This window comes from Myxine glutinosa, chromosome 8, assembly GCF_964187855.1.
Source record: "Myxine glutinosa chromosome 8, kmMyxGlut1.1, whole genome shotgun sequence".
Classification (NCBI taxonomy): domain Eukaryota; kingdom Metazoa; phylum Chordata; class Myxini; order Myxiniformes; family Myxinidae; genus Myxine; species Myxine glutinosa.
In genome coordinates this window covers 86,037,824-86,065,620 of record NC_136268.1, presented here as the reverse complement: position 1 = coordinate 86,065,620, position 27,797 = coordinate 86,037,824, and the positions used below count along the sequence as shown (strand labels likewise).

The following is a 27,797-nucleotide window of genomic DNA, read 5'->3' as shown; positions in this document are numbered from 1 at the left end:
CCTCTCTGCCTCTCTGGCGTCTTTTGTGCTTGCAAACGTGACAAAGCCGAACCCTCTTGACCGTTGCGTTTCCCTGTCTTTTACCAACCGCACTTCCACCAGCGGCCCATATCTGTTGAAGACAGAGGTCAGAACTGCTTCCTTTGTTTTGAAGTTCAGTCCCCCTACAAATAACTTGGTACTTTTGTCGCCATCCCGAGCTGGGGTGGTGTTATTTTCCCTGCTGGGCTCTTTACCAACCCCCGGGTTACCATAAACTTGACCCCCGGCCAAATCTTTCTTGATAACCACAGATACTCCCTCTACAGGAATTCTGTAGGAATATCTGTAGATTCTACAGGAATATCGCTTGTAAACCGACGGTGACCGGTTCTGACACCAAATCGGATTCCAAATGGATGACATGAAGTGGCGCACTAACACAGCCACCGATCCCTTGCAACCGAACACTATCACCAGTTGCTGTTATATTTGACAATGGCAAAATGCCTTCAAGCATTAAGGATTGATGGGCTCCTGTGTCCCTCAATACCCTAACAGATCTTGGGTTAGTCAAGTCTCCCTCTAGTGAGACAAACCCCTCATAAATAAATGGTTGGTAACTCTTCTGTGGGCGATTTCTTACGTTTGCCATCGCATTCGGAGTTGTACTAGTCGGACTCCGCTCTGGGTTTTCCCTTTTCATGAGGTAACAACTGGACATCAAGTGTCCAGGTTTCTTGCAAAAAGCGCAAGTAGGCCCGGAGGAAAAACTCGTGGTCTGCCTCGGGCCCCACAGAAAATAAGTTTGTCTTGGGCCCGTAGCCCCCTGATTTCGAACAGTTGGGGTATCAGAGTTGTCCCCATAATCCTCTCGAGGCCGCCGCCATGTATTGTCGTTCTCCGCACCGGGTGTTCCATAACTCCCTTGCTGAAGTCTCGGCGAGGAGTTAGGTTTGTGGACCCCTATCCGGTGTGTTAAGGCATAATCATCTGCCATGGTGGCTGCGTCCCACAACTTTGGTACTTTCTTTTCCTGCAGGTACACTTTTATGTCCTCGTGGACACACTGTTGAAATTCCTCCACCAGGATCAAGTCACGCAATGCTTCGAAGTCTTTCCCGACTCCTTTTGACTCACACCACCGATCAAACATGTTTTCTTTCACTCTGGCAAACTCCACATGGGTCTCACTCTCCCTCTTCCTGGCATTCCTGAATTTCTGCCAGTAAGCTTCAGGAACCAACTCATAGGCTTTGAGAATGTGCTTCTGCAATACCTCATAATCTGCACATTGGTCCATTGGTAGCGCCGAATAAATCTCTTGAGCTTTACCCACCAGCACACTTTGCACTAGTATGGTCCAGGCCTCCTCCGGCCAGTTTAACTGTCGAGCCACTTTCTCAAAGTGTGGAAAAAATTTAGCGACTTCCTTTTCACTGAAGGGTGGAACCAGCCTCACATGTCTGCCCACATCCCAGGTGTTCTGGCTAGGTGTCGGCCCAGTCAGCAAGGGTGGTACCTCTCCCCGTTCTCTCATTAACTCCAGCTCCTTGAATTTAATTTCTTGCTGAAGCGCCATGTCACGTTCCTTTAATTCCCTTTCGGCTTTTCTCTCCTCTGCTTCGAGTTCCCTTGCAGCTCTCCTCTCCTCTGCTTTTCTCCCTTCTAACCTTTCCTGGAGTTCTCGTTCCACTCTCCTTTCCTCTGCTTGATTCTCTTCTCTCCTCTCTTCTGCTTTCCTTTCCTCTGTTTTCATCCTTTCTAACCTTTCCTGGAGTTCTCGTTCCACTCTCCTTTCTTCTTCTGCTCTTTCCTTTTCTGCTTTCCTTTCTTCTTCTTTGATCCGTTCCTGGCTCCGTAATTGCAACTCCAGGTTCCGGAGCTCCACGTCTTCTGGTTCTTCGGGTAGCCACTCCCAGGCTAACTCGTCCCATGTTCCTAATCCCACCATAGATTGTATCACCGCGGTCTGCAACTCTGCCTTCCTCAAATTAGTTCGGACCTCCAAGTTAAAATGTTTGGCCAATTTCAAGAGGTCTGATTTTAGTAACGCTCGGAACTGTGCCTCACTCGGGGTTACCGCAAAGTTCTGTGCCACAAACGCCATGGTGACTATCGTTAACACCTGTTAACCTTCACCCAAGACTTTACCACAATTTCTCAAAAATTTACCAATTAATAATTAATTAATTAATGTTAATTAATAAAAATATTATTTTATTATTTTATACAATTTTATATCCCGGAATTCAATTGGACGAGCCCCCAATTCTGTTACGTGGTCCTCCCGGTGACTACCTAGTCTCGGTGACCCCCGGACCGTGAGAGGAACAACGCCAGAAAGATATATGATTTATACGCTTTCGTCACGCAATCAATATGAATTCCAGTCAATAAGAAACCCCACACCAAGGATCCGGATTAATCAATAATATATTCCCAATCAATCAACAACCATCAACAATCAATCAACAATATTACTAAGATGGCCATCTCATATATTTCCCCCCTTTCCCCACTCACGACACCCTCAAGAGTCACTGTCCCTCACAATGTCTCTGGGCCCCTCCAGACCAAGGTGAAGGTCGACTTCTCCGCACACGGGCGGTTGAACGGACCCCTGGCTGACGTGCTCCAAACGTGCACGTCACGTACCGGGAACAGCTGCTGCAGCGCACACCTCCTCGCAAAGCAAAGCGCGCAAAGCAAAGCGCGGCTCGCAAAGCGCGCGAGGCCCAAGGTGCGACCCGTACACACCCTCGGAGGCGTCGAGGCGAACAGTGCCGGACGCTTGGTTCCTTCCAGGAACCCACGGCAACCTGACACGTAACAGGCAATCACCCCGCGCAGGTAACTCCTCTCGCCAGACGGGCTTTGCAAACGCCGCGTTCCAAAGCAGATAAAGATCGACTCGGCTCGCGTCGGAGCTGGTCGAGGATCAAGATGGCCGCTTCTCTCCCGACCTTGTCTTCCTCCTTCTTCTCTCTTCCGGTTTCACGATCCAGTTTCCGGTCTCGTTAGTACCAGGAGCGCTTCTGACCATTTAACAACAACAACCTTTAATAGAATAAACATTGATAAGAAATGACCTGAATAGTAATTCACATAAATCCGGAATTCGTAACACCCTTCTAAATAGTTATTTCTTTATTATGTGTATTAGTTTAAGGTTGTGTTTCCCATTAGTTGACTCTACATTGCACCGAATTCAAATAAGGTAGATTCCCTTTCAATTCCCCATTTGTCCGCAATTGCCAACTGCATTCGCCCTCCATTGAACCCGCGGTCGGTTCGGAGAAGAAAGGCATGTCTCCGCCCTCGTCATCGGAGGGAGGAGTGAGCCAGCCCCGATCAACCAACCTAGGATGAGGGGTTTGGCTTGAGAGGGCGGAGAAAGAACGACCGGGGTGGTTCGCGAAGGTTCGAGGGTGTGGCCTATATAACCCGTCACGTGACGCCCCCACCAGAGATGATTGAGGGAGAGAGATGCGCGCAAGAGTTCAGTGAGGGACTGCTTGGTGAAGGAGGTGAAGGGCGAAGTCATTGAGGGAGCCAGAGAGTTGAAGGAGCCCAAATAGAGAGCTCTGGGAAAGGAGACGCTGTTCCAACCAGCCTTGCCACGACAAGCTCCGACGTGTTGCTGCGAGCATCCCGGCCATGTGGACCCGAGTGCGGAGGGGCGGCGGCTGCTCACTCCCGGCCCGACCATTCTCCTGCTCCAACTGAACCTTCCTCTCCTTCCAGCCATTCATCCCTATCATCATTCCCCGTGTAAGTCTGATTGTCGTCCGTCTTCTGTGTTGTCCTGGGGTTTAAGTAAACCTGTATAAGCTAGAAATTGCTCTGTGTCCTTCTGGTCCTTCCATCCTTCTGTAAATTATTTTCTTATCTTTCCTTCTCCCTGGTTACTTTTCATTGTGTACATAATTGTAGTAATAAATCATATTTGTTCTTCCTACTTTTGCCTTCTTCTTCTTCACATCCGTTCGTCTTTGAGGTTTCCACATTGAACACCTGTGGCATGATTTGGCCAACGTTTAAGAATCGGGTCAGTTACTTGCTAATGGTTCGTGCCGCGGCTGCTAATCCGCTCGGCAATTAAAATCTTGTCCGCGGTTGCGAACGGGGTTGCTCACCTGCCTCTCCGGAGGGAGCTTGGGCAACTTCAGGACTCACGTCGGTCAGTCATACACAAGGGGATTAATCCCCCCTTCTTAAGGGGAAAAAGGCCGACGGAGAGATCCGTAACAATTGGTGTCAGGAGCGAGATTCGGACCTGAAGTGCGATTAGCGCACTCAAATTACGAATGGTATAAAATTTTTATGTAATAAACATCCAAATTTAAAATCGTGCCATGGATGCTCAAGGCGATCGGATGCTGGTGGGTGAGTTAGAAGGGGGGGTAGAAGCGACCCAGGACCCCATCGAGGAGGTGGGAGTAATAATGGAGGAGGAGAGATATGAGGATGTGGTAGCGGGGGTATCAGGTGCACAAAATGGCGGCGCTTCACACGTGGTTGCGGCAGCCGAGCCCGAGATGCCAGAGTACATGCGAGTCTTTATCTATCTATAATTCCAGTAATCTCTGTGTGTATGTGTGTGTGTCTGTGTGTGTGTGTGTGTGTGTGTGTTTGTCTGTGACCGCTGTTTCTCGACAACCACGGGTCCGATCTAATTGAAACTTGCCAGGTATATTGCTGGGGACCTGAGGATGTGCCTTTTCAAGGTTTCATATTAATCGGAGAAGTGGTTCCCAAGGTATGGTCACCGTACTCGCAAGCCGTTCGCTTTGGCTTTGCGAATGGACCAAACCATTTCATGTAAATAGAGGGGGGGGGGGGGTTCTACCGTACTCGCAAGCCGTTCGCTTTGGCTTTGCGAATGAACCAAACCATTTCATTTAAATAGAGGGGGGGGGGGGGGGTTCTGTGGTCGTTACTGCCACGTGGTTTGAAAGTTTTTTTTTGTTGTTGTTGTTTGCACGCATGTTTTTTTGCACCCACGTACGGGCACGCCCTAGTGATTCAAATGATGGCAAAAATGGATGCCCAAAGTGATAAATCCACCCGAGAGAGAAGAGAAATGGGTGGCCAGATGTAAGATGGGTTAAACAATTTGAGGAATGATATGGGCATGGGCAATCAAATCGGGGGATTGAGAGATGGGTTGGGTAGTCTAGAACAAAGGATGGGGGAGCGTTTAGAAAACCAAATCGGGGAATTGAGAAATGATATGGGAAGCCAAATCTGGGGGCTCGAAGGTAAATTGGGGGGCCAACTAGAGGACATGGGTAATCAAATTTGGGAAATGAAGGAGGGGTTAACGGGGTTGGAAAATAGAATGGCTGCCCAGGAGAACCAGATGGAGGGGGTGAAGAATGGGTTAGGGGGGTTAGAAAACACAATGGAAGGCAAATTGAGGGAGATAGGGGAGCAATCCGCCCGGGAAATTAAACAAATGGGAGAGCAGATAGAGAAGGTGAAAATCGGGTTAGAAACCAAATTGGATGCCCAGAGGAATGATTTGGAACAGATGAGGGCAGCATCTACCAAAGAGATAGGAGAAATGGGGGAGGCGATCAGACGAGGTGTGGGCGAGGAGGTCGCGGGGGTATGCGAGGAGGTAAAGCGAGGTGAGGAGCGTATGGAGAAAGAGGTGAGAAATAGTATGGCTAGGTTACAGGGGGGCATAGAGGATCTGACGAGGGGAGTAGAACAGCTGATGGTGGGACAGAAGGAATTAGTGGAGCAAGTGGAGAAGAACACTGCGATAATCGGGGGGTTAAAGGCGACGCAGAAAGAAATAAAAAAGGAACTGGTAGCGACGAAGAGGGAATGTCAGATGGCACATGAGGGGTTGACAAAGAGGTTGGATGAGGTGACAGAGGCAATGGAGACGAAAGAACGGGACGTGAGGACGCACATAGAAACGATCAAGGTGGCCTTAGAGGACGAAATTGAGGGGGCGCACTGGGAAATTAAAGACGTGAAGCAAAAATTAGAGGATGTGGAAGAGGGGGTGAGTGAAATTAAGAAGAGACGGAGGGAAACTAAGAGAGAGATAAAGGAGGAGGTGATGGAATTGGTGCAAGGTCTGTGCTCAAATCGTGATGATGTGCTTACTAACCAAATAAAGAGTTTGCAGGTGGCGGAGGAGGAGCGAAGACGAGGTGTCGAGGTGAGTGGCGATATACTCGGAAATGTATATGGTGTGAGGGGAGATTCAGTCGGCTTGGGTGTCGGGTTAGACCCGAGTGTTCGTGAGGGACCAATGGTGAGGTGTATGACTGGTCCGGAGTGTATGGATAGAGGAGGTGTGCAAGGAGGTCTGACTATGGGGAGTGAGAGGGGTATTGGTGAGCAAGGGTGTGCGGTATGGAGTGGGTAGCGGCTTGCGGAAGGGCGACCCAGGCATCGACACCAAGAGGGGTAGTGTTTGGAGGGACGGGGGATGCGCGGGAGCCCCCCGGGAATAGTGTACTGTGGGGTCCGAACGGTTGGGTCCCGCGCTGATCCCGCAAGGAGTGATGCACGGGGTCCGGCCTTCGGGCGCCCACAAGGACCCACTCGCGCCGTATGACGGCAAGAGTGATCTGAGGGCGTACCTGGCGCAGTTTGAATACGTGTGCAGAGGCAACGGTTGGAATCCGGACGAAGGTGGAGTACACCTTGTGGGGGCACTGCGCGGTGCGGCAGCGGAGGTGCTGACAGCTTTACCACCGGGTGCTCTCACCCTGCCAGCTCTCCGTGCAGCCTTAATTAATAGATTAGGCATTGAACAGCAAAGCGAGCTTGTTAAAGCTCAGCTTGCTCAGCGAAAACGCAAGCCCCAGGAGGCCATCGGGGAACTTGCCCATGACATTCGCCGCGCAGTCGGAATCGCACACGCAGACATGGCAGCGAGTTCCCAAGAAAGCCTGGCACTGGATCACTTTATCCAGACTCTTCCGGATCTGGAGCTCCGACAACAGCTCGCCATGTGGCGCCCGCAGACCATGAGTCAGGCGGCCGACGCTGCAGCCCATTGGGAAGCAGCGAGGCTGCTGGCCCGGGGAGGCGAGCGCCATGCAGTGGCGGTGCGTCAGGTAGGGCCCGTGATGGGTGGCGGCCCCCCTAGAGGGCCCGCCCCCGAAGGGGGCCCTGACCTGGAGAGCATGGTCCGGAGGCTGGTGGATCGGCACCTAGCGGGACCTGGACCATGGCAGGCGGCTCCAGCGGTGGCACCCGGTAGTCCACGGCAAAGTACACCAATTCCGACATTCAGGGGGGGGAATTTGGAATACCGGAGGCAAGAACCTTACCAGGTGAGGTGTTATAATTGTGCTCGGCTGGGTCACCGTGCGTGGGAGTGTCGATCTCCGCGCCGGGACGGTCCCCACCAGCCGATGCCCTCAACTCCGCCCCGTATCGATCGGCCTAGCCGACCTCATACACCCCCCCGCCAGGGCCCGGGAAACTAGAACGTGCCGGGCATGCAGGGCGGTGTTCGGCAGTAGGGGATGGAGAGGAGCCCTCATTGACGCGACAGGTCATTCATTGTGGCCAAATTGGATTCGGGAGTTTAACAATTCGATGCAAAATTGCCGGCGTGGGGGTAGACGCCATTGTGGATACGGGAGCCAGCGCCACGATCATCAGCCCCGTGATCCTTAATTTGAGTGCAGACGGCTGGGGGAAAATCCAGCGTCTGGAAAATCATAGTTTGCAGCTGGCTACTGGGGCAACGGCTCCGATCATAGGGCGTGGTTTTGTGACCCTCACGTTGGGATCGGTAAAGAAGGAGATAGAGGTTTGGGTGGCGGAGGTGTGCGACCCATGCTTAATAGGGTTGGATTTGTTGACTGCCAGCGGTTGTAAAATCGACTTGAGCCGGGGGATCCTGCAAGTGGGAGTGGAAGAGCTACCATTGGAGGGGGTGAGCACGGCCGAGAGGGTGGAGCTGGAGGCTCCTGAGGCCGTGACCATCCCTCCGGGGGCCGAGGCCATAGTGCCGGCCTGATGGTCAGCTCGCCCGACATGGCAGGAGTCCTGCGGCCTGGTCGAACCGGTGGCAGCGCGATCCATACCTGGTTTAATCATGGGCCGCACCCTTGTAAAAACGGACGGGCCGGTGGTGGCCGTCCGAGTAATTAATATTAGCACAGAACCACGCACTATAGTGAGGGGCACGAAGGTAGCTGGCTGCACCCCAGTTAGAGAAGTCGCGTCAGTGAGGGGCGAGAACGTCCAGCCGAGCCGGCCCCAGGGGGAGCCTTCAATAAGTAGTAGGAATTGGCCCGATCCCATTTGAGAGATGGTAAATCGTAGTAGTGTAGAGTTGGGAGGTACCCAGAGGGAGGCCTTACACAAACTGGTTGGATCCCATTTTTTTTTTTTTTTTTTTTTTTTTTTTTTTTGTATACAAGATCGAGGCTCGTGAAAGAGCGAACATTAATCACACAGAAAGACAAACCGACACATAAAACATATAACATCGGGAGCGGTAGACAAGATGGGGAGAGAGGGGGAAGGACACAAACACAACATTTGAGAGCAGGGACCGAGAGACATGGAGACATCGAGAGATCTGAGAGAGCGCGAGGGCTTTGGGGGTGGGCATGGGAAGGGGGTGGTGGGAGAGTTATAAAACATATGGACACTGCCAGGACTTCCAGGAAAGAAGTTGGAATTTCAAACAAGGTGGATCTGGGGTGAATTAGCGGGGGTAGAAAAGATCAAGGTTTTGGATGGGGGAAGATAAGAGATGGTGGTGAACAGCTGTTTTAAAGACCTGGAGGGAGGAGTGGGATTGAAGGGAGTGAGGGAGTTTGTTCCAGAGGCGGGAGAAAAGAGGAATGAAAGAGTGAAGGTGAGCAGAGAGCCGAGATTTCGGCAGTTTAACCATCAGAGGGTTGCTGGCAGATCTTGTGCGACCTGTAGGAATATTTGGGGGACAGAGCACAGAGAGAACTGGGGGTGCAAGGCCGGAGAGGAGTCGGTAGAAGACAGAAAGACCACCTACCTGCCTGCGGTGAGTGAGTGAAAGGCCCTCAGAGATAGCTTCATCGCGGGAGATTCCAATAATTCTGAAAGCTTTGGTTTCAACAGCGTGAAGCCGAGCTAGGTGTGAGGCAGGAGCACCGGCCCATAGGGGAGAACAGTATTCCATTGAGCTGCGGATGAAAGCCTTGTATGTGGTGAGGAGCTCAGGTGTGCCGAGGAAGGACTTCGCACGACGGAGGATGCCCAGTCGGCGACTGGCTTTGGAGGCCAGCTTGGAAATGTGGTTTCCCCAAGAAAGATCATGGCAGATAGTGAGACCCAAAAGCTTGAGCGACAGAACTTCTTGGAGAGGATTGTTGAGAAAGTAGATGGGAGGGTTGTCCAGTCGATCTTTTCGGAGAGACATAGTAAGAGTGTGAGATTTGTCAGGATTGAAAGACATGTTCCACTTGTTTGACCAGTCTGTGATTTTGTCCAAGTCTTCAGAGAGTGAGGAGGCTGCAGACTGCCGATCTGAGGGAAGAGGAATGGACCGGCAGAGAGTGGAGTCATCAGCAAAGAGATAGAGAGGATTTTCAAGAGAGTCAGAGAGATCATTGATGAAGACCAGAAAAAGCACGGGGCCCAGAACACTGCCTTGGGGAACTCCAGCCTGAACAGGAAGAGGAGATGAGAGAAACCCATTCAGGGCCACACGTTGACGACCACTAGAGAGGAAGTCCGCCAGCCATGCGTGGAGATTTCCATGGATACCAAAGGAGGAGAGTTTGGTGAGCAGAGCGGGGTGCCAGACCGTGTCGAAGGCACATGATATGTCGAGGGAGACAGCTCTAATTTCCTGTTTGGCATTTAGGACCTCCATCCATTGTTGAGACAGCAGAAGCAGCATGTCCAGAGTAGAGTGACCTGGTCTGAAACCAAATTGATGATCAGAGATCAAGCCATTGGAGAAGAGGAAAGATTTCATATCCGAAGCAATGATGGATTCCATGACTTTGCTGATAATTGGGAGAAGGCTGATTGGTCTGTAGTTGCTAGGATCTGTTTTTGCACCTTTTTTGTGCAAAGCGGTAATGTTGGCTGATTTCCAAGCAGATGGCAGTTGACCTTGAGCAAAAGAGAGGGTGAAGAGAACAGAGAGAGGGTGAGAACGAGCAGCAGAGCAGGATTTTAGGACCCGTGGGCTGATGCCGTCGGGTCCAGTTGCAGAATCAGACTCGAGGGTTGACAGAAACTTTTCCACCTTGTCAGGAGGAAAGAACACGGAGTCCAGGAGCAGCAGGGTACGACTGGGTATGGTGGGTACAGAGAGGGATGGGTTTGGGACACAAGATTTAGAGGCAAACACAGAGTTGAGGCATTCAGCTTTTTCACGTGCGGAGTCAGCTGTGTAGCCGTTTGAGGTAAGGGAGGGGATGGAGGGGGAACAAACACCAGAAACGGATTTGACCAGATGCCACCAGGATTTGGAAAAGGGAGACAGATAAGAGAGTTCGGTCTTGAGAACGGAGAGATATTGTTTCCTGGCTCTCCTGAGGGTGGACACACACTTGTTTCGGGCTTTGTGAAAGGAAATGAGATTTCCTTCCGTTGGATTTGCTTTCCAGGAGACGAAGGCAAGTTGTTTCTGGGCAACAGCCTCACCACAAGATTCCGTGTACCATGGACGGGAGGAAGGGTATGACAACTGAAGACGAGATGGGATAAATCTGTGCATGAGAGAGAGGAATTTACTTTGGAAGAATTCCCAGGATGAGTTGATGTCAGAGGTGGTAGAGATGGGAGACCAGTCCAGATGATTGATGGCTGCTTGAAGACCGTGCCAGTTGGCCTGAGTGAAATGCCAGACTCGTCGACGCTGAGCAGGCTCCCTGAGGATGGTCAGAGAGATGTCCACTTTAACAAGGACATGATCAGATGATCCGATTGGAGCAGAAGAAGAGCAGCAGACATTTTCAGGGAAGTTAGTCATAACCAAGTCCAGAAGAGAAGATGTTCCGTTGACTGAGATCCGGGTCGGGAAATTGACAGATTGTGTCAGTCCCAGTGAGTCGCAGAAGTCCTTTGCTGAGGAGCCATGGCTGGTGAGAGAGGTACCCACACCCAGCCAACTGGCATGATGACAGTTGAAATCACCACATATGAGGAAGAGAGAGTTGGGATGAGTAGATAGAAGTTGGTCCATATTATCAGACAGCGAGATGTAGATGGAGTCATCACTGTTTGGTGGACGGTACAACACACATATGAACAAGAGGTGGGAGCGAAGGGGAAGCCGTAGCCAGAGGTATTCCTGGGGGTGAGGTGGAGAGAGTGCAGTGCAGGGCGAGTGAGGAAGAGAGTTTTTGATAAAGATAGCAACCCCGCCTCCAGGACAAGGCTCAGGTCTATCATACCGGAGGAGGGAGTAGCCCGGGAGAGATACTAAGGAATCAGAGACATCATAAAGGAGGAAAGTTTCTGTTAAGCAGATCACGTCTGGTTTGACAGAAGCAACCTGTATGGAGGATTTGGATCTCTTCTCCTTGTCCCCTGAGGATATTGGACGTACGGGCCTGGTGAAACATCAGATCCACACCGGTGAGGCCCGGCCTATTCGTCAGCCCACCCGACGGCTCCCTTGGAGCAAGAGGGCGGAAGCTGACGAGCAGGTTGAAAAGATGCTCGATGCAGGCGTCATCGAGCCCTCGGGAAGTCCCTGGATGTCACCTGTTGTGCTGGTTAAAAAGAAAGATGGGACCACGCGGTTCTGCATGGACTATCGCCAGCTAAACAACGTGACACTCAAGGACTCATATCCCCTGCCAAGAATTGATGACACCCTCGATGCCGTTGCGGGCTCAAATTGGTTTTCACCTTTAGACCTCAAGAGTGGGTATTGGCAGGTGGAGATGGATAGGACAGTGAAGGAGAAAACGGCATTTTCCACAGGTAAGGGGCTGTATCAGTTCACTGTGATGCCGTTTGGTTTGTGTAACGCCCCCGCCACCTTTGAGCGATTAATGGAACATGTACTAGGCAGCATGCCATGGCGCTCATGCCTGGTATACCTGGATGACGTCCTAGTACATGCCAAGACCTTCCCCCAGGCTTTAGTTAATTTGGACCAGGTGTTCGGGTGCCTCAGACAGGCAGGGTTAAAATTGAGCCCGAGTAAGTGCACCTTGTTTGCAAGAGAGGTGGCCCATTTAGGTCACGTTATCGGTCGCGAGGGGGTAAAAACAGACCCAGGCAAAATTACAGCAGTAGAGGAGTGGCCCGCACCACGTACCATCAAGGAGGTGCAGAGATTTTTGGGACTCTGCTCCTACTACCGGCGTTTTGTGGCGAAATTTGCGGAGTTGGCCCGTCCCCTCCACCGGCTTACGGAGAAGGGGACGCGATTTAATTGGACAAGGGAGTGCCAAGAGGCCTTCCTAAAATTGAAGGGGTGTTTGACATCTGCACCCCTTCTAGCTTACCCCACTAGCGACGGGACATTTACCCTGGACACGGATGCGAGCCAGGAAGGATTGGGCGCAGTTTTGTCTCAGACACAGGAGGGCCAAATTGCAAGGTGGTTGGAAAAGTTGCAGCAATACGATTTTAATGTGACCCATAGGGCCGGGAAGGCCCATGGTAATGCTGACGCGCTCTCTCGGCGTCCTTGTCTGGGGGAAAACTGCAAATTTTGTGCGAGACACGAGGAGAGGGAGCAATTGGGCGATTCTGCCCCGATTCTCGTCGTCCGAGCAACCCGGGTGAGAGGGCCAATTTTGCCACTAACCGCAGATGAAGAATTTGGAACTTTGGCATGGAGCATGGCCCAGCAGGAGGATCCCGTTCTGGGGCCGGTGTTCAAATGGGTCAAATTGGGGCAAAGACCAAAGGGGGAAGAGGTCACCCCCCTCGGGGCGCAAACAAAGGCGTATTGGGCTCAGTGGCAGACCCTGGAATTGAAGGATAACATCTTATATCGCAAGTGGGTGGAGGTTCCCTCTGAGAGAACTTCCTGGCTGGTGATAGTCCCTGACAAATTTAAGAACGTCATATTACAACAGGTGCATGGTACCCGCTCCGGCGGCCATTTGGGCAGGACAAAGACAACATCTCGGGTCCGCCGGAGGTTCTATTGGGTGAATATGGGGCACGACATCCAGGACTGGTGTCGGAGATGCGACGCCTGTTCTGCCAAAAAGGGACCAGCACGGAGGATGAGGGCCCCCCTTCAATTACACCAGGTGGGGGCCCCCCTTGAGCGGGTGGCTATGGATATTCTAGGACCGCTGCCCCGCACCCGCCAAGGTAATAAGTACATCCTCGTTGTAATGGACTATTTCACCAAGTGGCCGGAGGCCTACGCCCTCCCCAACCAAGAAGCCGGGGTTGTGGCGCAGGCCTTCGTGGAAGGATTTGTATGTCGGCACGGGATTCCACAGGAGCTGCATACCGATCAGGGTCGAAATTTTGAAAGTCAATTGCTAAAAGATGTGTGCAAGCTCCTGTCAATTCGGAAAACACGGATGTAAAAATGTAAAAAATGGGGCCAAAACGATATAGAGCACAATATTTTAAAGATTTGTGGACGAAGTTATGACAACTTTGTGGATGAGTTGGTCAGGTGACGAGAACAATATGATAAGATTTTGGTTCAGGTACGGATGCAGATCCGGCTTATCAGTGGGATACAAAACATAAACAGATTAGCCAAGCGGAGGTATGAGCTCTACCGAATGCTGTTCCAGTGACAGCTTGATTCCATCCTAACATTAAACACTAACCTTCACACAAAGCTTTATAGCATTGACATCGTCTAACTCCGACAAGAGGGTGATTTTAATTGTGCTCAATGAGTGTGAAGCTTCGAGGGCCAAGTTTGACTGTTTCACAATAGTTCCAACACGGCTTGGTAAGTGGAAACCATGTCCGGAATTCAGCTGAAACTTTGTGAACTTTCTAAAATAAAAGCAATATCCTTGGTCTTGCTGCCCATGCAATTACCCTATTGCAATAAAGCTTGATCACTGACTATTCTGAAAATGGGCCATTGGGCAGGGTAATCCCATAATTTACCTTCTGGCAATGTAAAACGAATTTTACAGGTCATCAGGCCAAGCCTAGTAATTAAAAAAATTGAGTCCGGAGCTGTTAAATATACATGATAAATGTTTCATTTATATCTCCTATTTATATTACTATTAATTTTCATTTCATTGTCAAAATGCTTTCATCATTTTGTTTTCTTTTGAAAAATATTGTAACAAATTGTAAACTAGAACGGTATAGCGCATACCTCCGCAAGGCTGAACAGTTCGCGTTTTGTATCTCACTGATAGGCCAGATCTGGATCCGGACCTTAAGCCAAATCTATTCAGCTTGTTCTTGTCACTTACCCATCTGATCCAAGTTTTATCATACCTTATCCACATCTTTTTGAAATATCATGCTATATACGTAGTATTGTTTTTGGCCCCATCTCTCAATGATGCGGAATCACTTTAACATTTTAAAAAACCTCACAGCCAGATCCGGATTAGGATCTTCACGAAAATCGAATCAATCGTCCGTGTCAGGCACCCAACCTGTCCACGAAATTTCGTCTGAATCTGGCCATACCTTTTTGGGATATCATGCTGTATATAAATGGTTTTAGCCCTATCAGTCAAAGGTGAAGAATCACTTAAAAAATTATCGGATCCAGATCTGATTAACCATGGGAGCTCAAAAGAATAGCATCACAAACAAACAAACAAACAAACAAGAAGACGTCATGCAGAGCACGATACTTGCAAAATACGCCCCCCAACCCCTCCCCAAGAAAAAAAATTCCATTGATACAGCAAATTGTCCATTTCATCAAGATTAAAATTGACAATCTTGATCAAAGCTTGGGTCAATAGGAAGGAAAGTGACGATTTTTCAGATGAAAAATGATAATTTTGGAAGGTTGACCTTGAGTTGACCTTTGCCCTTTTGACCTCCAAAAATAGTTTGTTTCCCTATTTAGTGACTCAATGTGAAAATGCTGTTCAATTTTCAAGTCAATTCTATGAAAATTGAGGATTTTAGAAATATTGCCTCTGTTGACCTTTTGGCCTATGGTGACCTCAAAAATACTTGGTGGTTGAATTCAGTAACCAGATATGCAAATCCTCTTCAAATTTCAAGTCAATTAGATGAAAATTTAGGATTTTAAAAATGTGGCCTATGTTGACCTTTTGACCTATGTTGAACTCAAATATACTTGGTGATTGAATTCAGTGACCAGATATGGAAGTCCTCTTCAAATTTCAAGTCAATCAGATGAAAATTGAGGATTTTAGAAATTTGGGCTATGTTGACCTTTTGGCCTATGTTGACCTCAAATATACTTGGTGGTTAAATTCAGTGACCAGATATGCAAGTCGTCTTCAAATTTCAAGTCAATCAGATGAAAATTGAGGATTTTAGAAATGTGGCCCATGTTGACCTTTTGGCCTATGCTGACCTCAAATATACTTGGTGGTTGAATTCAGTGACCAGATATGCAACTCCTCTTCAAATTTCAAGTCAATTGAATGAAAATTGAGGATTTTAGAAATTTGGCCTATGTTGACATTTTGGCCTATGTTGACCTTTTGGCCTATGTTGACCTTTTGGCCTATGTTCACCTAAAATATAAGTTATGGTTGAATTCAGTGATCAGATATGCAAGTCCTCTTCAAATTTCAAGTCAATTGGATGAAAATTGAGGATTTTAGAAATTTGGCCTATGTTGACCTTTTGGCCGACCTCAAGAACACTTGGTGGTTGAATTCAGTGACCAGATATGCAAGTCCTCTTCAAATTTCAAGTCAATCAGATGAAAATTAAGGATTTTAGAAATGTGGCCCATGTTGACCTTTTGGCCTAAGTTGACCTCAAATATACTTGGTGGTTGAATTCAGTGACCAGATATGCAACTCCTCTTCAAATTTCAAGTCAATCGGATGAAAATTGAGGATTTTAGAAATTTGGCCTATGTTGACATTTTGGCCTATGTTGACCTTTTGGCCTATGTTGACCTTTTGGCCTATGTTCACCTAAAATATAATTTATGGTTGAATTCAGTGATCAGATATGCAAGTCCTCTTCAAATTTCAAGTCAATTGGATGAAAATTGAGGATTTTAGAAATTTGGCCTATGTTGACCTTTTGGCCTATGTTGACCTCAAGAACACTTGGTGGTTGAATTCAGTGACCAGATATGCAAGTCCTCTTCAAATTTCAAGTCAATCAGATGAAAATTAAGGATTTTAGAAATGTGGCCCATGTTGACCTTTTGGCCTAAGTTGACCTCAAATATACTTGGTGGTTGAATTCAGTGACCAGATATGCAACTCCTCTTCAAATTTCAAGTCAATCGGATGAAAATTGAGGATTTTAGAAATTTGGCCTATGTTGACATTTTGGCCTATGTTGACCTTTTGGCCTATGTTGACCTCAAGAACACTTGCTGGTTGAATTCAGTGACCAGATAAGCAAGTCCTCTTCAAATTTCAAGTCAATTGGATGAAAATTGAGCATTTTAGAAATTTGGCCTATGTTGACCATTTGGCCTATGTTGACCTCAAAAATACTTGGTGGTTGAATTCATTGACCAGATATGCAAGTCCTCTTCAAATTTCAAGTCAATCGGATGAAAATTGAGGATTTTAGAAATTTAGCAAAGTTGGTGACCTTTGGCCTATGTTGACCTTTTGACCTATTGACCCCAAAAACAATAGGCTTCTTGCTTTTGACCAACTCTACCATTTGGTGAAGTTTCGTGAAGACCGGTTGAAAATTGTGACCTGTAGGCCGGTGACAAACAAACAGACAAACAGACAAACAGACAAACAGACAGACAAACAAACAGACAGACAGAACCACAAACACAACCGACCAATATACTTGAAAAATCTTCGATTTTGCAAGTAACAAACGTCTCATTCGCTTTTATATTGAATATTAGCATGGACCAGCTCACTACGCTTGCCTCACCACACATCGCCACAGAGGCACAGGCTCGTTTTAACTAAGGATAATGACCTGACTGAACGTGTTTCTGTTGTCATGACTTGCACCAATCATAATGCAAACATTTCTTTTCTACAAATTTATTTGTAATATTATAGACATTATTTACTTGTAATTTTTTGCAATATAAAAGGTCCAAGTGGTGTAAAGCTCTAAATGGTCAAGGGTCGAAGCTGTCTCATCTGTCTAAATGGTGTTAAGGTCTAACTAAAGAGTTTAAGGGGACTTAAATGGTGTAAAGGTCTAAAGAGGCTCGTGTCTAAAGGGTATAAAAGGTCGAAAGGGTGAAGGGATCTAAAGGTGTCGAAAGTGTTTAAAGGCTCTTCAAGGTAAAAGGGGTCTTAAGGGTCTTGGGGATCTTAAGGATCTTGGGGTCCTATATGTTTGAAGATCGCGCAATGTGTTCGTGCACACACACACACACACACACACACACACACACACACACACACACACACAAGCACGCGCACACACACGTGCGCACGCACACACACACACACACACACACACACACACACGCACACACACACGCACACACGCACGCACGCACACACACACACACACACACACACACACACACACACACACACACACACACACACACACTATGCTGAGCAAATGATAAACTCACCCAAGAATGAAGAGAAGAATATGGAGGATGGACGAAGAGTTGAACTCATGATAAAACACTTCTCCTGGAAGAATAAAAGATATTTGAATTATTAAGAATCGATTTGATAGTTCTCATCCTTGAATAAAATATCACTTAAGAAAACCATGATTCTTTCAAATTTTGCAGCTCATTGCCTCTTTCTCATGACCTGCATTTAGAGACTGGTGTAGCCAGCCTACTGTGTAAACATTTGAGCAAATGTAAATTAAAAGGTATAATAAATAGAGAAAATATGTATAAGTTAATACAGAAGACTGCAACGAAATGTGTTCCAAATGTCAGAAGTTTGATACATGGCCAATTTACATTATTCAGCCATGCAATGCTGAGATCTATGAAAATGACAATGAAACATCTGCAGTGTTACATGATTCATTGGAAATCTTTTTCTTAGAAGTAACCATTAATCATTATATGCTACAATTCTTTAAAGCGGGCCTTTTTGCACGAATGTTGCATCAAATGTGATGAGGTCTACCATATTAAGAAAAATGACACCATAATTGAAAGCCTTGGCCTTGTTTAAATATTTACAGCTATGTTTGAGCTAGCTCATAGGTAAGAAATCCATTGGTCTGTTTGACAAATCTCTGAGAGAGAACCCTGGCAATGTTTTGTATTTTTTTGTGCAGGCTTACACGTAAATTAATTGTTTAATTTAAATACAGTAAATCCTCAACTAGCCCGAAGGCTATTACTTGGACAAACAAAACGTGGTATACAATGTGTTCGTCATGTACAAATGTGGCAAACATTAATCTGTGTGAGCCACTAATGCCAGATACATCACTTATGAGTGCTGAAACTGAGATATATACAGTCACGTGAAAAAGTAAGTACACCCCATGTAAAGTTTTGACTTTTCCAACATATTTCAACATACAGCTATTTGATCTTCATTTCAACAATATTGATAGATAAAGGTGATATAATTTAACAAATATAATGAAACATTTACATTTTGTAGTCCATTGTATAATTTAAATAAACATGAATGCAAATTTCGCATGTGGAAAAAGTAAGTACACCCCTACATTTATCACTACTTCAAATACCTAAAATTAGAATCAGGTGCACCAACTCAGGTGCAAATGATTAGAACATCGTTCGAGAGGATCTTGGAGGAACCTGTCTTATTTAAACCTCAGACATTTAGTTTGGTTTGCTCTTTGTTGTTGAAGTGTGCGGCATCACCATGCCTAGATCAAAAGAGCTCTTTGAGGCCTTCAGAAAGAATGTTATAGATGCCTACGAGTCTGGGAAGGGATTTAAAAAGATCTCCAAACAATTTGAAATCAATCATTCGACTGTCCGGAAGATCATCTACAAGTGGAGAAGATTCCAAACAACTGCCAACTTGTTTAGGCCAGGCTGCCCCAGCAAGTTCAGCCCGAGAGCAGACCGCAAGATGCTGAAAGAACTCTAGAAGAACCCCAGAATCTCATCACGGGACCTACAGGTAGCTCTTGCCACTGTTGATGTCAAAGTGCACGAGTCTACCATTAGAAAGAGGCTGCACAAATTTGATATACATGGGGGGTGTGACAGGAGGAAACCTTTGCTGTCCAGAAAGAAAATCAGGACAAGACTAAAGTTTGCCAATGAACACCTAGGCAAAGACCAGCACTTCTGGAACAATGTGCTCTGGACAGATGAGTCAAAGGTAGAGCTATTTGGCCACAGTACCAGAAGACATGTTTGGCGAAAACCAAAGACAGCATTTGACCACAAGAACCTGATACCAACTGTAAAGCATGGTGGTGGAAATATTGTGGTTTGGGGCAGCTTTGCTGCATCAGGGCCTGGGCAGCTCACCATCATAGAATCCACTATGAATTCTTCATTGTACCAGAGGGTGCTTGAGGATAATGTGGCCATCTGTCGGAAAGTTGAAGCTCAACAGAAGGTGGAGCTTGCAACATGACAATGTCCCTAAACATATCAGTAAATCCACCAAGGAATGGCTGAAAAGAAAGAAATGGAGGGTTCTGGAATGGCCAGGTCAAAGCCCGGATCTAAATCCCATTGAGATGTTGTGGGGGGATTTGAAACGAGCTGTGCATGCAAGAAAACCCTCAAACATCGCACAGCTGAAAGAATTCTGCATGGAGGAGTCGGAAAAAATTTCTCCCAGTCGATGTCAGAAACTGGTAGAAAGTTATAAGAAACGCCTACTTGAGGTTGTTTCTGCCAAAGGGGGCAATACCACCGATTATAGCCAAGGGTGTACTTACTTTTTCCACATGCAAAATTTTCATTTATGTTTATTTAAATTACACAATGGACTACAAAATTTAAATGTTTCATGATATTTGTTATATTATATCACCTTTATCTATCAATATTGTTGAAATGAAGATCAAATAGCTGTATGTTGAAATAGGTTGAAAAAGTCTAAACTTTACATGGGGTGTACTAACTCTTTCACGGGACTGTATATATATATATATATATATATATATATATATATATATATATATATATATATATATATATATATATATATATATATATATATAATTTAATAATAATTTATTAAAGTTAATGGTTTGTTATAACAAATAACGATTATATTTGCTCTCCCTAAAAAAAACATCCGTAGACAGGTACTTCTTCAGCCTAATATGGTCCCACTTCTTCTTTCAAATTAGGCTACGAGTAGCATGATTGGTTGAGGATGCAGTTGCGATGCTGATGCAACACCCTCTGTCGGTTAGGCCAGAAAATTGGAATTTGGACAGGGTGCCGACGATAGCTCACCTCCTCTTCACGAAGGACATGGTGGGATCTTTAACGTCTGCAAACTAATGCTGGAAGACAGAGTGCGCAGTTTAACGTCAATACGAGGGACCGCACACAAATTGATACCTCGGCCATACCTGCGAGACACCGCGATGATAGTTTATTTTATTTTATAGTTGGGCCAAGATTCAAACCCAGGCCAGACGGCACAGAGGCGAGTGTGCATACCTCCAGGAGTGTAGGCTATCCTGCCAGTGCAAGTTCCTACCGTACTATTAGTGGTGATATTTCAATAAGATGAACAACTGTGCAAATCATAATTTGGAAAGAAATCCGGAAAAGTGAATAAGATATCTTTCTTAATGTTATAACACCGATTGAGGAGTGATTGTGATAGTCTGTACAATGCAATATGCTATGCATGTACACATCCTACCAACCCTCACTTGCTTCCATGATTGAGAAGTGCCCGCACATCCATCCAACTTGCACAATCATTAACATTGACAAACGACATGGCATAAATAGTCCGTGAACAGTCTCATCACTTATTTCCAGGAGCATCGAGGAGAAAGAAGTTAATGAAGTTCCAACAAAGAATGAGAATAATTGTAAGAGAGCAGGACCTCCATCAGGACACTTTCAGCCATCACAGCCATGCATAATTTAACTGTGAGGAAAGGAGCCATTAATTGGAAGACAACCTGCAACAGCAACCCTGACCATTGATCACCTGGAAGACTATTGATAACAACTTTAAAAGGAAAGAAAATCATGTGCATTATTTACACAGAATAACGATAACTTTTGTGACACTGCAAACCTCCACGGTGGGGTGAATAAGCTTCGAAAGTCACTGGGATATCAGAAAGCATGAGAGTAATTTATATATCCTTGAATTTCAACAAGTACCTGGAGGTGAGCAGCTGCAAAAAAGCATTTAATTCGTGCGGTAAATACATGTTGATACATTCCATGGGATAATGAATGGGCATCCAGCGGCTTAGGTTTGACCACAGGATCTGTGGGACTCTTGGAAGTTCAGTTATGCACTCAATGACAGTGAGCACAAAATCAGAAACAACTAAAATGACACAATATTTGAGGATAATGGATAATCACATCTCAAATTGATTTTAAACTGTTATCAGATGTTAGGTCAGCACTTAAACTGCAATTATGGCAGGCAGATGCCCGACAATGTATCAAGGCTAGTCATGCATTGTCAAGAAAATTGTCTTATGGCTTTTGTAGGATAGTGCATGTATGTGTGCATAATTACCTCCACCAACGAAGGTGGGCAGACATGACGTGTTCACCCCTGTCTGTCTGTGATCAGGATTCTCAACAAGTTGTGGACGGATTTGGAGTAAATTTGGTGGACAGCTTGGGTGTGTAACAAGGACGAAATGATTAGATTTTGGTGAAGATCTGGATCTGGATACTATAATTTTTAAAATGGTTCTTCACCATTAATTGATAGGCCAAAAACGATACATCGCATGCTCAAAAAGCTATAGACGGTTTCGGCAGAAAGTTGGTGTGTAGGTTGTTGTGAAAAAGAAGAATTGATTCAGTTTTGGTAAAGATTTCAATCTGTATCTGGATATGTGAATTTATTGATTTTTTGACGTGATTCTTCACCATTGAGAGAGGGTGCCAAAACGACATATATCAGATTTTTCAAAACGGTGTGGATGGATTATGCCGCAACTAGGGGATGAGTTGATTCGGCAACAAGAATATGCCAATTCGATTTTGGTTCAGGTACAAATCTAGTTCCGGCCCATCAATTGGATACAAAACGTAAATTGTTCAACCTGGCTGTGGTATGCACTCTACTGAGTGCCATTCCAGTTGTGCATGTATTGGTGCATGTGTAAAAAAAAAATATATATACAGTCACGTGAAAAAGTAAGTACACCCCATGTAAAGTTTTGACTTTTTCAACATATTTTAACATACAGCTATTTGATCTTCATTTCAACAATATTGATAGATAAGGGTGATATAATACAAGAATTATCATGAAACATTTACATTTTGTAGTCCATTGTATAATTTAAATAAACATAAATGCAAATTTCGCATGTGGAAAAAGTAAGTACACCCCTACATTTATCACTACTTCAAATACCTAAAATTAGAATCAGGTGCACCAGCTCAGGTGCAAATGATTAGAACATCGTTAGAGAGGATCTTGGAGGAACCTGTCTTATTTAAACCTCAGACATTTAGTTTGGTTTGCTCTTTGTTGTTGAAGTGTGTGGCGTCACCATGCCTAGATAAAAAGAGCTCTCTGAGGCCTTCAGAAAGAAGGTTATAGATGCCTACGAGTCTGGGAAGGGATTTAAAAAGATCTTCAAACAATTTGAAATCAATCATTCGACTGTCCGGAAGATCATCTACAAGTGGAGAAGATTCCAAACAACTGCCAACTTGTTCAGGCCAGGCCGCCCCATCAAGTTCAGCCCGAGAGCAGACCGCAAGATGCTGAAAGAAGTCTCTAAGAACCCCAGAATGTCATCACGGGACCTACAGGTAGCTCTTGCCACTGATGATGTCAAAGTGCACGAGTCTACCATTAGAAAGAGGCTGCACAAATTTGATCGACATGGGAGGTGTGCCAGGAGGAAACCTTTGCTGTCCAGAAAGAACATCATGGCAACACTCATGTCTGCCAATGAACACCTTGGCAAAGACCAGCACTTCTGCAACAATGTGCTCTGGACAGATGAGTCAAAGGTAGAGCTATTTGGCCACAGTACCAGAAGACATGTTTGGCGAAATCCAAAGACAGCATTTGACCACATGCACCAGATACCAACTGTAAAGCATGGTGGTGGAAATATTATGGTTTGGGGCAGCTTTGCTGCATCAGGGCCTGGGCAGCACACCATCATAGAATCCACTATGAATTCTTCATTGTACCAGAGGGTGCTTGAGGATAATGTGAGGCCATCTGTCGGAAAGTTGAAGCTCAACCGAAGGTGGACCTTGCATCATGACAATGACCCTAAATATACCAGTAAATCCACCAATAAATGGCAGAAAAGAAAGAAATGGAGGGTTCTGGAATGGCCAAGTCAAAGCCCGGATCTAAATCCCATCGAGATGTTGTGGGGGGGATTTGAAACGAGCTGTGCATGCAAGAAACCCCTCAAACATCGCACAGCTGAAAGAATTCTGCATGGAGGAGTGGGCAAAAATTTCTCCCAGTCGATGTCAGAGACTGGTCGACAGTTATAAGAAACGCCTACTTGAGGTTGTTTCTGCCAAAGGGGGCAATACCACCTATTAGAGCCAAGGGTGTACTTACTTTTTCCATATGCGAAATTTGCAATTATGTTTATTTAAATTATGCAATGGACTACAAAATGTAAATGTTTCATGGTATTTGTTATATTATATCACCTTTATCTATCAATATTGTTGAAACTAGGGCATTGCCCGTACGTGGGTGCCCGTTCCTTGCCAAAAAAAAAAAAAAACGCTACCCGTACGCTCTACCCCGCCCGTACGCCCGTAAACAAAAAATAACAACGCTCTTCGCTTCCACCCTTCGCTCTGACTGAATTGGGAGAAATAATGCGCATAAGAAATCGAATTACGTACCGTAATGGCGGTCAGCTCGTAACGCGCACACTGTCCGGAAGTTCGCATATCGCATATCTATCTATCTATCTATTAATGCCCATTTATTCAATTATCGCCAACGTATTTTGGCTTTTTGCAATTTAATCGCAAGGAAAAGTAGAAAGAGAAGAGGGAAAAAAAGAAAAGCCTTGCCTTGCTGCAAACAGCTGCTGCAAACAACAACAACATGGAAGGCTGCACTGTCCGGAAGTTGGCATATCGCAGTTACGATTATTTTAGTGTTAATGGCCAATTATTCAATTAGCGCCAACGTATTTTGGCTGTTTGCAATTTAATCGCAAGGAAAAGTAGAAAGAGAAGAGGGAAAAAAAGAAAAGCCTTGCATTAACGCATTAACGCTTGCATTGCATTAACGGTTCGGCACACGTGATAGCTCGCTGCTCTCTGATTGGTTGAAGCGTTTTTTGGACATAGCTCGGTAGGTACTTGTCCGATTAATTACAAACCTTGAAAAGGCACATCCTCGGGTCCCCAGCAATATACCTGGCAAGTTTCAAGTATATCGGACCCGTGGTTGTCGAGAAACAGCGGTCACAGACAAACACACAGACACACAGACACACAGACACACAGACACACAGACATACACACAGAGATTGCTGGAATTATAGATAGATGAAGATCAAATAGCTGTATGTTGAAATATATTGAAAAAGTCCAAACTTTACATGGGGTGTACTTACTTTTTCACATGACTGTACATATATATATATATAGTGTATATATATATATATATATATATAGTGTATATATATATATATATATATATATATATATATATATATATATATATATATATATATATATATGGCATATATACCTTCAATGCAGCCAGCGGGCTTTTTTGCAAACTCCAAGCGGGCTTTCATGTGTCTTTTACTGAGGAGGGGCTTCTGTCTGGCCATTCTGCCATAGTGCCCAGATCGGTGGAGTGTTGCAGTGATGGTTGTCCTTCTGGAAGTTTCTCAAATCTCCACACAGGATCTCTGGAGCTCAGCCAGAGTTACCATCGGGTTCTTGGTCACCTCTCTTACCAAGGCCCTTCTCCCCCGATTGCTCAGTTTGGCCGGGCGGCCAGCTCTAGGAAGAGTCCTGGTTGTTCCAAACTTCTTCCATTTAAGAATTATGGAGGCCACTGTGCTCTTGGGAACCTTCAATGCAGCAGAATTTTTTTTGTAGGCTTCCCCAGATGTGTGCCTCGACACAATCCTGTCTCTGAGCTCTGCAGGCAGTTCCTTCGACCTCATGGCTTGGTTTTTGCTCTGATATGCATTGTCAGCTGTGAGACCTTATATAGACAGGTGTGTGCCTTTCCAAATCATGTCCAATCAATTGAATTTACCACAGGTGGACTCCAGTCAAGGTGTAGAAACATCTCAAAGATGATCAAAAGAAATGGGAGGCACCTGAGATAAATTTCAAGTGTCATAGCAAAGGGTATGAATACTTATGTAAATGTGATATTTCAGTTTTTTCTTTTTAATAAATCTGCAAAACTTTCTAAAATCCTGTTTTCTCTTTGTCATTATGGGGTATTGAGTGTAGATTGATGAGGGAAAAAATGAATTTAAACGATTTCAGCATGAGGCTGCAACATAACAAAATGTGAAAAAAGTGAAGGGGTCTGAATACTTTCTGAATGCACTGTAAATCCCATTGAACACCTGTGGTGAGATCTGAAAACAGCAGTTGGGAGAAGGCACCCTTCAAATGTGGGAGACTTGGGAGCGGTGTGCACAAGAGGAGTGGGTCAAACTGCCAGCAGAGAGGTGTAGGAAGCTCATTCATGGCTATAGAAAGCGCTTCACTGCAGTTATTTTGTCCAAAGGCTGTGATACCAAATATTAAGTCCAGGGTGTCAATAATTTTGTCAATGCCATTTCTTTTTATTTGCTGATTTAAAATGATATATTAAGTTCTGAATCAAAAACAATGGTTCTGTAATATTAACAGTGAAATAAAGATTTGTGGAGCTGAAATACTTTTTTCAATTTCAACTGATTTTTAGAGCCTGGGGAGGTCAGACATATGAGTTATTACAAAATTGTGAGTTATTTGAAAAAAGTGCAAGAGTGCCAATATTTTTTGGCGACGACTGTATATACTGTATAATGTATATATATATATATGTATACATATATATATATATACATATATATATATATATATATATATATATATATATATATATATATATATATATATATATATATATATAATTGAAGCTGCAATAATATGTTTGAATACATTCCAGTCTTTTATCAAATATTATGTGAATTCCCTTACAAGGAACTTCAAGAAAGGAGGCCATTAGACCCATCAAAGCCTGCACAATTGTTGCCAACCTCTGCTTGCTTGTCTGTGCTCTATCCTTTTTACACGTTTTAACTTCAGGTAAGAAAACAGCATGTCCCATTTTATAAGCCTTTGGTATGTCTTGGCCGAGGTTCAAACCGCCAACCTCGCAAAAAGTTTCAAAGATTTTTGAAGAGAACAAAGTGCATAAGCATGTTTTGGTGTGTTTTTCGATAAAGACCACTCGTTAAGAAATGTTATTTACCTGCTAACACAGAGCTCACTGTTATGGAGATGTAGCTGCCTGCAACAAGGCGACATGGTCCAAACATTTCTGCTGCTTGCTGTAGGAAGCTGAGAACAAATTAGTGAAGGTCATACAGAGATGAAAGTGACAGGTTGAGTTGTTTTGATTCTGGCATATGTGCTGGCACTTAGCAAACATGAATATAATGTAGTTTTGTCTGGCTCAGTTTGTTATTCATCTTACTATAATTCCCAAAATGTCCGTCTGTCCGTTCGAAGGTACCGCAAAAACGGCTTAACCGATCGCAACGATATTTTGGGTGGGTATTCCTGGGACCTCTGGGAGTAAAATAGGCTATATCGTTTTTCAAATGTTTCCAAACACGATGGAATAATATTTACCGATATGAACAGTGATGTGGCTTTTATTGAAATTCTACAAATACTGTTTAGATTTTTATGACAATTATGAACCTGCCGCGAATGCGGAAGTGGACAGATGACGGCAATGCGCAGGTTTGATTATATCCAAATACAACCGTCATTCAATCGTAATGTTAAATCGTTAAACGTTGATCGTGTTAATCGTTTTGTTAAAGTATCAATTGATGATTGGAATTGAGTGAATACAATTACGATTTTGAATTCGTAATTGTATTCACCCAACCGTACAGAACTTTACATCAGGATTTAAATATTTGTTTATGTCACGAATGTTGTTAAAAGTTTAATTTTTTATATTAATGTTATTTCATTTGTGATTGGAGTTATGCTGTTTGGAATGAAAAAAGAGATATCGAGTTCAAGTGAATGACGAAAGGCCGTGACGGTTTCTACTTTCCAAACGTGAATTTGTGGATCGCCATATGCAGATTTGCCATTGACTGAGTATGGAACAAACGTACCCGTTTGTTTGCCAATGGGTACGTTTTTCATGAAAGTCCTTCACGAACTTGCTGTCCACGTCTGATGTGCGACTGAAGGTGCTACAGGAATGTGGAATTTATTGGTTTCATGCTTTTGCATTCGCCGTTTCTGCATTGTCTGTTTGCTTCTGGCCTCCCACCTGTGCATAGCACGGGTACCTCACTAGTAGTAAAGAATGGCATATTCCCAGTGCAGAGGTGCTGCGCTCAACCTACATGATGGTTTGTGTAGAAACCATGGTAGATTCTGAGCAAGAAAAGTGCTATATAATAAAATA

The 27,797-nt window shown here is 45.1% G+C and overlaps 1 protein-coding gene across 1 annotated transcript in view; it reads right to left on the bottom strand.

The window, feature by feature from the left end:
- LOC137432661 (NIPA-like protein 3) overlaps positions 1-27,797 on the bottom strand; it is a 142,136-nt gene that overhangs the window by 37,311 nt on the left and 77,028 nt on the right. The window contains exons 8-9 of the mRNA XM_068124753.2: positions 26,613-26,701; positions 17,612-17,675 (exon numbers count right to left, since the gene is read on the bottom strand). Coding sequence (XP_067980854.2) covers positions 17,612-17,675; positions 26,613-26,701 — 153 coding nt within the window. The remainder of the gene's footprint in view (positions 1-17,611; positions 17,676-26,612; positions 26,702-27,797) is intronic.